Source organism: Cupressus sempervirens, chromosome 11 (genome assembly GCF_028749045.1).
Source record: "Cupressus sempervirens isolate cs-2001-9-10 chromosome 11, ASM2874904v1, whole genome shotgun sequence".
In the NCBI taxonomy this organism is placed as follows: Eukaryota; Viridiplantae; Streptophyta; class Pinopsida; order Cupressales; family Cupressaceae; genus Cupressus; species Cupressus sempervirens.
This window is the reverse complement of record NC_143128.1, coordinates 531,594,983-531,606,939: the sequence shown is the minus strand read 5'-3', so window position 1 is coordinate 531,606,939 and position 11,957 is coordinate 531,594,983. Positions and strand designations below refer to the sequence as shown.

The 11,957-nt window shown below is 36.3% G+C and overlaps 1 protein-coding gene across 2 annotated transcripts; it reads right to left on the bottom strand.

Annotated features, from left to right (window-relative positions):
• Nucleotides 1-4,365: 4,365 nt before the first annotated feature.
• On the bottom strand, nucleotides 4,366-8,951 carry LOC149530720 (uncharacterized). Of its 2 annotated transcripts, XM_089809311.1 has the most exons (4): nucleotides 8,627-8,898; nucleotides 7,483-8,520; nucleotides 5,405-5,570; nucleotides 4,366-4,936 (listed from the first exon to the last, which is right to left on the bottom strand). In XM_089809311.1, exons 2-4 carry the CDS (start codon nucleotides 8,413-8,415, stop codon nucleotides 4,485-4,487), a joined length of 1,551 nt encoding a protein of 516 aa, XP_089665437.1. In that variant the 5' UTR covers nucleotides 8,416-8,520; nucleotides 8,627-8,898; the 3' UTR covers nucleotides 4,366-4,484. The 2 variants fall into 2 exon arrangements, with proteins under 2 accessions (XP_089665437.1, XP_089665436.1); XM_089809310.1 differs by having other exon boundaries at nucleotides 7,483-8,951.
• Between the last annotated feature and the right edge of the window lie 3,006 nt (nucleotides 8,952-11,957).

The following is an 11,957-nucleotide window of genomic DNA, read 5'->3' as shown; positions in this document are numbered from 1 at the left end:
GTACCTCATCTTGATAACATCCAATCTTGAACTTCACTAAGCACTGCTCATTGACCATGACCTTGTGGTCATCTTGCACCCAAGCAATACGGTATGGACGTGGGTGTTCCTGTCTCTTCAACTTCAACTTTGTGACCATTTCTGACACCAAATTGTTAGTACTTCCACCATCAATGATCACATCACAACACTTATCTTTACATCTGCACCTTGTGTGAAACAGGCTCCTTTGATCAAGTTCATTCTCATCACTCAGTAGGACTCTTATGTTAACTAGGACTTCTCCTCTTTCAGAATCTTCTGAATGTGATGATCTAGCATCTTCATCAACATGTGCAACTCTGGCCTGGCCTTTTGTTCTTCCATCTATCCTGCCTTAGCGCTAGGAACATTCAAATGCTCTATGCCCTTCTTCTCTGTAGTGAAAACATTTCCCACAAAAGCCTCCTCTTCCAAATCCTTGTCCTCTACCTCTTCCTCTCTGATCTCTATTATTCTAGTTACGGAAACGATTGGAATTGTTTCCCCTCTGGTTCTAACTAATACTTCCAGCCTCATACGTGTTCTTTTGATCATCATTACGACCTCCATAAGATCATCCGCCAGATCTTCCACCGCGACCTCTTCCGCTATTCTTGTTGTCAAACTTCTTGCTTAGTTTCTCCTAACTTTTAAGAAAACCGGTATGCCTGCTCAATACTATTCATTCGAACCATACTCAGCTCGTCCTGAATACTTGGCCTTAACCCATTAAGATAACGGGCCACTTTCTCCTTATCAACTTTTGCATGGCCAATTCTAATGAGAACTTAGTAGAACCCTTCGGTATACTCTTGAACAAATTTTCCCGCTTGCTTCAACCCTTGCATTTTCTTCAACAAATCAAGCTCATAATCCACTGGAATGAATTGTTGCTTCAATTTAGCTATCATCTAATCCCATCTGGTGATTTTGTCCTTTCCCTTTCTATTTCGCTCTAACTGAACCTCCTACCACCAAATCTTTGCATGTCCCTTCAATTTCGCCTTAGCAAACTTGACCATATCAAGATCATCAATTTCATACTCAAAGTACTCCTCCAGTTCATTAATCCAATCGATCAGCTCTTCTGGGTTAAGATTTCTCGAAAATGTGTGAACTTCAAACTTAGGTCTTTCTCCAATCTTAGAGATGGCCCTAAAATAATCTCTCTTCCTCTAGGTTTAGAACTATCTTTTGCTTTGGTATTTTCTTCTACTTCGTCCTCATCCTTGCTTTTATCTCTTACCAAGAAGATTTATTCATCTACACATTTGTCCTTCCAATGCTTGCATTTGTCTTTGTAGGGCTCTAAAACCCTCAGGTGTAACACTTACAGCTCTTCCACCATGCTCTCTTTGTGGAGCTATTTTCGTGCTTCCGTCAAAACCCTAGTGCAAGTTGCCTCGCAATCGGCGATCTGTCTACATGCTCAACCCAAACCACGGTCCTGGTGTGAACTACCTCACAATCAACGATCTGTCCACGCACTCAAGAACTCTAGCTCTGATACCACTTGATGAAGGGTGCTCCCCTTAATACACCATAAACTCATAACAGAAACAAATAAACAACAACAAATGCGAGAACAAAATATGGACCTCTTTCTATCGCCGCAAATGCGAAATTATAGAATTCACAAGTATAATATGCTAACCCACATGGGCGCCTTCATTACAATAATCTACAAGACAAGTTGCGAACTACCACCCAGAGTTGTCCTAGACAATGTTTGGGCCTTTCTAAAATAGGAAATTTTATGTCGCTCAGGAAGATTCTAAATGGCCAAACTTAATACCTAGGGCCGACAGACCCTACAATACATATAGAATTGGCTAAATACATCTTTGACAAATTATTTTAGAAATTTCAATGGCCCAACTTCAAAAGGCCATAAGTCTCGAACCGTTGCTCTAATTGGCTATTATAACTACTTTTCAAAAACACCAACTCCCAATCTACAATCTCGGAATCGCACAAGCGCCCTTCCATCAAATTTTCGGACCTCATCCATGCACTCTAAGGCCTCTAACGGTGAGCCTGAAGATTTTTCTACAAATTTTTCCATCAAAAATCCGCAATAACTTCTCTAATACTTAAGCTAGAGCAATGAGATTTTTATGGAGGCTTATAATTTTGAAATGAACCTTCATGTAAAAAATGAGAACATTCCGAGCTCGTATGACAAACTTACTAAAAATAGCAAGTGCCCATTAATAGTAACCACCCTATCTACTAGTCCTTATTAAAACAGAAAAGACTGAAAAGAAAATATTTTTGAGTGATGCAAGATTGCTCTTACACCTAGGATGCTCCTGCATCAAGATCAGTCACAACTATTGCTGTTGTTACATCTTTTGCACCACTTGTATCATTGTCATTTTCTATTACTTCATCTTTTTCACTCTTGGGCTCTCTCCTTTGAGCAAAACCTCTTCTAGTTTCTTCTTGTAATACTTCAACATGCCCTCTCAAGGCTCTAAAATCATCATCACGAACAACATCTAGAGGATTTCTTCCTCCACTTCTAACTACACCTCTACTAAACTCCGCAGTGCTCTTCTTGCTTAAATTTTTCACAACACCCACAAGCTCAATCCTAGTGCAAACTGCCCCTTTGGCAAAGCAACCTACACACTCAAAATCAACCTGCTCTGCCACATGAAAAGGGTATCACACAAAACCCTTTCTATTAATACAAATGAAAAGCAACGAAGATGCTATAAACAGACTAAAAAATCTGCAAAACAAACTCTTAGATTATTCGTTCAAATTCTCCGTAAGACATTACATAAAATTCTCAAGACAGAGATTACATCAATTGCAGCCTCCAAGCGAGATAAACAAGAAAGCAAAATTGAAATGGATCTGATCTACGACAGAAAAAACAATTAAAGATGTGCTACATATTTCATCTCCTTCATTATACCTTCCTTCACTATGATTCTAGCTCTTCAAACCTATGACCTTCAGAAGAAAACTCTACCCAAATTCAACCACAGATTTTGGAATCCATTTGCTGCTGTGAATACTTCTTCACCTGTCGAAAACATGCTTTTTTCCATCTCCCACCAAAAACTATGCCCAAGAACCTATCCTTCATATTCTAGAAAACAAGCAGCTAAACTTGTCCTGCCTACTCTCAAAACTTCTAGAAAATGCTACAAAAGCCTTAAGAAGTATTCCTTCAAAAAATGCACACCCCTTCTCTGCTGCATTATTTTCGGACACATTCTGATTTTTGCTGAGGAATATAATGGAGAAATTAAAAGACTCGGAAGATTCTGATGCGCTCCCTCCATGTGGATGCCCATGCATCATAGGTGGTGTCAATGAATCTTCAAATTATGAGAGGAAGTGGCAAGATGCTAGATATAGATCACTGGAAGTTGTTTACATAGGAATTTGAAAAAAATAGTCCACCATAAAGAGGATGCATACAAATGTTGATACTGATTGATCATTACAAGAAGATAGGAGACCAAGTTTATAGTGTCAAGATGGTTCAGAATGATGGATGCTCCAGCCCATTATTAGTCCCCTTTAGATCAAGAGAGTTTTATATAATCTGCAGTATTAGTTTGTGATAATGCAGTAATGCTGTGTAAGTTTAAATGTTGGTAGTTAATAGTTTTAAGTTTTAGAGATTAATGAATATTGGACAATTAGCCAAGCGGTTGAAATGAAATAGCTTTATAAGCCCGCATATAACAATACAAATATAACCCACACAATACATTTTTATGTATTTCTTTTCCATCATTTTCCAAATTATTGTTTCTGTATTTTTATCTTAGATCCTATACTGTGATTTACTATCTGATGTTTAAAAAATATGATCCAGACAAACAACATTTCAGAAGATTATGTGTCATTGAACTGCAAATATTGACAATTTTAGAATTGAATAATATTCAGGCAATCTTACCAGACGACAGATCAGTAAGGAACATTAGATTCTTCCTTTATGCCCACAATGGTTATGCCATCGGATACAATTTCATTGGCTTAGACTATGTAGCTTTGATCTTCTGAGTGATTTTTGTAGCTCGTAGTTTCCAAAGGGATCTACAGGGATTTAGTGTATCATGATTTATCTCATGGAATCTGCAGGCTTCTCTGGAACCTCTTTGCAGTTAGAAAAATGTCCCTTTTCAAAAAAAGGTTTGACGTAAAATAAAAGCTAGAGAGACAAGATCTATGTATCTAAATACTAGTTTGGACTTGCGAGAGGGAGAACTGTAGTCAATTCTATGTGCTAGCACAAAAAAAATACTTACATTTGTTTGCAATCAAAGTAGAAAGTACCCAAAATGCAAAGCAACAAAAAATATGGCAAATTACAGGTTAAACGAAATGGCCATAAATTAGTGAACATTGAATTTTTTCCGGATAATATTCTTGTCCCAGTTATGGATTCATAGAATAAATTAATCTGATATGATCAGGCCTGATCAAATTTTATGTTAGTTCTTGGAAACACTAACCAGAATACTCTTCATACAGCTAATTAAAGTTTGCATTTGCTTTTTGGAATGCAGGGGTGCGGGATACACACATGCACAGTCCAGAGCTCCATTTCGTATAGCATCAAAAAATGCAATAGACGGTCCAACTCCATGAATGGAAGAGCATCCCATGTAGTCTTTTAGACCAATTGCTTTTTCCAATTCGCCCATGTCATCTATCATAGGTCCTTCAAACACCACAATATGTGAAGTACGAAGGGAAGATGAAGGCGTTAAAGCTGGATATTGAATCGCCTGGCACATAAGGTAGTTAACATCACTTATGTCTGTGAAATGCTTCCTATTTTTCATTGCAGTTTCAAGCGCATTTGAGCATCTTCTAGCCAGCTCCCAAAAGTTAACCGCTTCATTAATATTGTGGGTGTTTATAATAGCTGAATGGTAGAATCCTTCACTCCCACCAAAAACCAAAATGAGCATTAAGGAAAGAAGCAAAATTTAAATACAGATGAGTGAGAGAGAGAGAGAGAGAGAGAGAGAGAGAGAGAGAGAGAGAGAGAGAGGAACAATAATACATCAGCAAGATTCAAGAGGCATACACAGTCATAAATACATAATTTCTTCATAATTAAATAACTCTGCATCCATTGAAATGATAGACTACTATGCTACTGTAGCTTTGTAAGCAAATAAGTCTGAGGATATTTTAGGTAACTATAGAAACAGAATTGGGCTATAAACCTCAATAGACACTTGTATGAGTGTTTGAAATGGCTTAACAAGCGCAGAAGCTAATAACTGCACCCTATTGTAAATTGTGAAGTGGAAGCGAAAAAAAGGTAGAAGCAACACAAATTTGCAATAAAATGTCGAAAGGGCATGAACAGTACTGAATTTTTGGAATAGACAATCCTTACCAATAACATTTACAGGCAAGTTGTTCTCTACAAGGCTTCTGCAATCAACTAGAGTGGTGACTGCATAGTTTTCTGACTGATTACCAAGATCCTTTAGAACAGCAGTTGCTTTCAGCGCTGCTGCTGCTAGAGCTCCAGACATTGTAGTTTTTTCCACCTCGCAAGCCTGCCATGGCCATTCACAGACATCAAATTTGCTGAATGTATCATATAACTTATAGATCATTCCACAATTTATGCAACAGAAATTGTTTTTTCTTATTTTCTTTTTATACAAAATAGCCAAATTCTACATGCAGGTGATGTAGCAAAGAAGACTACTGTTCATGAATTTTGGAGATGACCAATGACCAAGTCTTCTTGGGACCATTTTCGAAATTTCAACTTGAAGTCAATTTGATTCTTAATGTCCGGCTCTTTTGGAGGGATTCCATCTGTGGAGAGCTTTTGGTGATCTAAGGAGTTCCAAACTGTTAGAGCACACTGTAATTAACAGCTCTGAGTTTTGTGGAAATCAAGATGTAGGGCACATTTCAATAAGTGATGCAGGAACATCCAGTCAATGGCGATCCTCATCAACCAAAAAGGAAAGAGGCAGTTTTCGAGTTTGAAATTTAAATGTGTCCATTTTGGCATTGGTTTTGGGAATTTCTGCTTTTAGACAACACACTAAATGCTCCTAAACTATCACAAAGGAGAATCTGGGCATCCATATTGAGTTGACTGTTTTTTCTAAGTTTAGCCCTTATTTGCGAGGAGTGGGAATCCAATTGGCCCCATCTAGGCAATTTTTTGAAAGTGGTAAACCAGTTGGAACAAGAAAAGGACTTGGGCATAGCTTTTTGGGAGAGGAGTGGGAACCATGTATAGGCAGGTTTAAAGATGTTATTGTAGCAGAATAGGAATTTGTGAATCCATGGTTAATAGCAGCAACAGTTTCAGTTAAAGATTTGCAGGTTGGAGGAGAATATTCGCAGAGAAGGAAGAACAAGTTGAAAGAGATTCTTCTGTAGCTTTTGCATGATAATATATGCTGTTGTAGATCAATTTTTAAATCAGTTTTGCTCTGTACTTATCAGCCCATAAGGCTGCAATAATGTGTAATGGTAAATTTCTGAAAACAATCATTTTACTTCTGAAGTTTTGCAAGAAGAACTTGAGTGTTCATGACAGATTTTAAATATGTTTCTTAGCATTTAATTTTAGTTCCATTGTTGAATGTGAGAGGGTTTCATGTGTGTTCACCCTCTTGCATCAAGAAGCCCTCTCTGCACTAGTTGATAGAAGTTTGGAAGACATCCAATCAAGAATTGGCATGAAAATCCAGGAATAATGACAAAAATGTTGAGTCAATGCCTCTTAAGGAAAACAAATCATGTTAGCTTTACTGGCCTAATGAGGAAAAGATCTACCCTATTACCTTGTTGTAAGATTGATGTAACATTTTAGTTCTAGAAGTAGCATAAGCTCCATTTCTGAGCCTGAGGACCCATAGCGCAGCAGTAAATCCTGGGAAATTTCCCGTGGGTGGTACAAGTTTTTTCATGGCCTGGCTCACCAAGATGGCACCCCATAATAATAACAATAATAATAATACGTGCATTTCTTGACAAAAAGCCTTGTGGTACATCTCGTATTAACACTTACAAACCAGAATTTGACTGGACCATTTTCCTGGTAGACCTTATAAGACATGTTTTCTCTAGCTATGGTCCCTAAAAGTTACTGAGTGTGGGCACCGAAATCCTCTGATATGACTGTTATGTTAGCCCCGCAAATCGGAAAATATTCGGACCATTTTTTCCTAATAGATCTTTTAAAACTCTTGCCTAGACTACTTCACAGTTTTCTTTAGCCAGTAATTCTATTGCACAAAGAGAATTGTAGGGTTTTTCTAGTCATAGCTAACTACTGAGTTTGGGCACCTAGATTCGATATGACTGCTCTATGAGTACTAAGAGCATGAAGAAAATGTTAGACTTAATTGACTACTTGAAGAATAATCACATAGATAAAATAATCGTTAATAATAGTACAGCTTTGAAAACAAAAAATAATTCTACAGGAAGTGAACATACATTCTGAAGACTACTTGTCCCCTCTGAGCTCAAGCACAAACGAACAATCTGAGAACGGCGAGGAGATTGAGGATCCTCAAATGGCAAATATGAATGCCTCCTGGAGCCCAGAGAGTATCCTAACAAGTCAATCCCATGAGCCCAGAAGGGCTTATTAGCCTTCTCTTTAGGAATCGCATCTTCTATAGCCATAAAATTCAACTCTTCTTCACTAAACCCACAGTCTTTTGTCCGTGAAGGGGATGCTATACGGGGAGGTGGGTGCCCAAATTTTTTCCCATAAAATAAGTGTAACATCTCTTTCAGAATTGTAGCTGCAGAAGCCCTATCACAAATAGAAGTGTGGATCCTGATTATAAACAAGGAAGAAATTCCTTGGGGAAGATGATAAAGCTTAGCAATGAGCATATCCTTTGGTTGTTGGAAATCCGGACTATCTAACCATGGATTTATATTCAATTCATGCTCCACCAAGTACCGCCAATCCTGGCAATCTGTATCCGATTCATTACCATCACTATCGATACTAATCTCATCAGTACTGGAGTCGTCAATTTGTGGGCTGCTTCCATTTGGGCTTGAAATGTGAGAGAGAATCTCGCTTGTTTCAGTTGACTCCACAAATTCGACTTGTACATATGGATCTGGACACACGGAAAATGCAGGGTTTCCATTAATCCACACCAGCTTAGACCTCAAACGAGGAAAATTCCTCTGCACGGCATGAACCACCTCTTGAAGCTGAATTGGGTCCACACTATGTTCAAAATGCAGAGCAAGTACTGTGATTCCCGTTCCACCGCCTAAAGCCTTGCACCAACTGTACTCTGTACCTCCGAGCATTCTGCTGTGAGGACTCTTAAGCAGAATTTCTTCCTCTCCAATTTCCTCAGAGACATTTCCATTGGTATACTGAGCACTTTCAGTTAGCATGATTGAATCAATTTGATTAAACCAATCCAGAACATAAAAAACCTGATTCCTCCGATGGAAAATATATTTGTGTGCTGAGTTATACGATAGGCTCAATGGTCATATCTGTAGCATACACAATAAGGAAAAAGAAAGCAGATTAAGCAGATTTTTCCATAAGTTAAAACCCAATACCTGGGAAAATGCCAATAACGATTGATGGGCTTTTCACCATGGGGTTAGAGGTGCCTTTCTTTGCAGTGAATGGAGCTTTCGTATTCGACTCAGACAGAGTCTTTCTCCTCCTTCAAAGACACATTTGGACGGAAACGAGCAATCTCTTTCTGCAGACCAGACCTAGGTGAATTGGTGTCCTCGCCATCCTTTCAATTGCTGAGCTCCCTACTCCTGTCGTTTCTTTTGCTGGCGCTTTCAATCCTCTGATTGCCCTTATCCTTTTCACCGAATTTTCTCCGATGTTTTGAGGATATACCAATCGAACACACCCTCCCATGGTTCTAACCACAAGTATAGACTAAAGTTTCCGCCCTCCCAAACCTCTTCCTAAATTTGTTGAAATTATATACGTAGGGGAGAGGACCCACTAGGCTAATTAACTTTTATTTTTAAGAAATCTATTTAATGGTTCAAGTATTTTTAATAAATTCCTTCAAATTTTTTAGTTACTTAAATCTATAACTTAAATAACTTAACATTTCAGTTTTTTAAGTTCTAATTCTAATTTTTCCTTAGCTAAATATAATCTATTAAGTTCTTTAGCTTTCCACAATCCATATTAGATTATTATTTTCTCTTCTAAGATCAATTGTGATAGTTTTTTATCATTAACGTTTTGGACCATACTACAATCATCGATCATTAGGATTAAGGAGATGCTAAAAACTATCACAAAAATTGTCCCAAAAGAAAAAATAATCATTTATAGTCTACCTTAACACTTACATATTTTTATTTGCTAAGTGCACATTTATTCTTAATTTAGATCAAAAATAGGAGTTTATAAAGAGACTTAATATCTATCAAGTACCAAAAGGTAGAAGATTTTCATCAAATATTCTAGTTATCATTGTATTAGTCAACATGAATGTAAGATATGAAAACATTTAGAGGGGTGAAAGAGTATTGATTGCTTGATCTTGAAAATGTACAAATCTTATAAAACAATTCTTTGAATTTCTTATATTTAATCTTCTTTTTGTCATGAGAGTATTATGTGGTGCCTAGTTCTATAGTTTCTTAGGGTCCGTTTGGCAACAATAATTAGATTGGAATACGCATCTATAAATTCTAAAAATCTCAAATCCTCTGTTTAGGTGCACCAAATGGGAATTGAAAGTAGGAATACATATTCCAATTTTAGCCAAAATGAGCATTTGTTATTCCACCTAAATAAGTGAAATTGGAACACATATTCATATTCCATTTTTTTACTTTTTCATATTTGATTAAAATTTGAAGTCCATGAGAACTCGTAGATGAGCACAACCAACTAGAGCCCAGAGAAGAGTTGAGTCAAAAGCATGGGATCTCCTGTAGAAACTACAGACCCTAATCCAATCTGTCAATGATAAGGGGAGCACAATTCATCCATACGTAGGACAGTCCTCGTACATTTTTGGTTCAATGCACAAATACCATGCCCACACAACATCTTTATAGTAGCACAGTGAGTTGAATTGTGAACATCAACAATCTAGGCTCGAACTTGATCAATGACGTCCAATATAGATCCTTAGGCGACAATGTTGGATCCAACTTGGATCTCTAGATTGCATCATCAAACCCCGAGCACTGTCATCTCTTTGTCGTGAGTAGACCCAACTTTCCTATGCATTCTCATAATTTGTCAAACATTTTCATTTTCAGAGATATAAACGCATTAGTGGGAGTCATTGGCTTTATTCCACTGGAATTCATTCTTCCCATGCTCACAATTCCTCAATTTACAAGGTAAATAATGCAATTATGATGATTTTCACAGGTGTTGAGATAATGTGTACTATCTCCTCAATGGGCCAAATAGCCATTGATGCTAAACATTTTTGCATTTTTAGCAATAACATACTGGACTAATTTGATTTCCCCATTTTCTCAAAGATTGTGTTGGCATGCGCTTAGATCACAAATTTTAGAATAACAGAGAGAACAAATTCCTCTTCTATTTTGTCTAACCAATAGAGAATACAAAATCTTATTCTAAAAAAACAAATCTAGAATAGCAATTCCTATCCCCCTAACCAAATGGCCCTTAGGGTTTTGTTGTTCCAAGTTTGTGCTTCCAAGTAGTGGAGGGTATGTTTGGTTTGAAACATAAGTTTAAGGCTTTCCAAAATATAAGTTTAAGGCTTTCTAAAGTAGGTTTTGATAAAACTATTAAATATATATATTTATGAACAAAGTTCCATAACATTCAAATGTTGGTTTTGTTGTGCTTGGTATTAGAGGGAAGTGGGTTTGGGTTAGAGCAATGACTCGAAAATTTCTACATTACAATTGGACAAAATTGTTAAATATTTATATTTTGTACTAAAGTTTTAAGTGGATTTAAAATTGCCTAACAATTATATAAGTTTTCAAGCAAAAAATCTTTGTCACATTTTTCCCTTTTAAAATAACATATTTTCATATTGTGTGTGTGTGTGTGTGTGTGTGTGTGTGTGTGTGTGTGTGAAAGATTATAATGAAACAAATAAAATTGACAACTATTAAGTTTCTTCTATGAAGAAAGTTATATACTGCAAGAAAATTATCTAAGAACTTTTCACAAATATTGTAGTGGTATAACTGAAACATATATATTTTTAAAAGGACTATAATTTATCATCATTAATACTTGTAAGTCAAAATTATATTTGTTTTGTTTTGTATGGAAAAGATTTGACGTGCATTAAAATTTCGTATAGAGTAAATGTCATGAGGGTTGTGAGAAAAGGTTGTGAGTAAATGGCACATTTGAAGGTGGTTGAATTTATGGATAGAGACATATCGAATTCTATTCTATTTTTGTTTCTAGAGTATAGTTTTTTTATATTTTATATGTGTTAAATTTTAGTTCAAATAATTTTGTATGTATATACCTATATAGGCAAGGCTTATGTTTTCAACTAAATGATAGTGTATCAATGCTATAATGGTTTGCATGGGGGAGGGATAATAAAGAGTAGGGCGCTAAGCTTTTATTTTTACTCATTTTTAAGTGTATGAAGATTGACATTTTATTTAGGTTGTTGCCAACTAGTGCCTATTTAAATTATGGTTTATTTTTGGTATATTTTATAAAATGGGTGTCTAATGTGGTAGAATACAAAGAGATTATTAAATAGTTTTTCCAATATTTTTTGTTAGTGATTACATGTTGGAACGTTTCTACCAACCATGACATGAAGGTATTGAATATGGTGTGGCAACAATGTATCGTGCATAAAAATAGATAAAAATTAAATGGACATGTTTAACTATTTTGGGAGACAATTAATAGCATTTATATCTTATGTGTATGAAAATGGTATCCTATTATATCTTGATTCAAACTAAGATCTCAA

Excerpts from the sequence above, each read along its gene's own strand:
- LOC149530720 (XM_089809310.1), bottom strand. The coding sequence starts at position 8,415 with ATGCTAACTGAAAGTGCTCAGTATACCAATGGAAATGTCTCTGAGGAA. Across the intron at positions 5,571-7,482 it reads GGACAAGTAGTCTTCAGAAT|GCTTGCGAGGTGGAAAAAAC; the intron begins GTATGTTCACTT and ends TGGCCATGGCAG. Across the intron at positions 4,937-5,404 it reads CTTGCCTGTAAATGTTATTG|GATTCTACCATTCAGCTATT; the intron begins GTAAGGATTGTC and ends GTGGGAGTGAAG.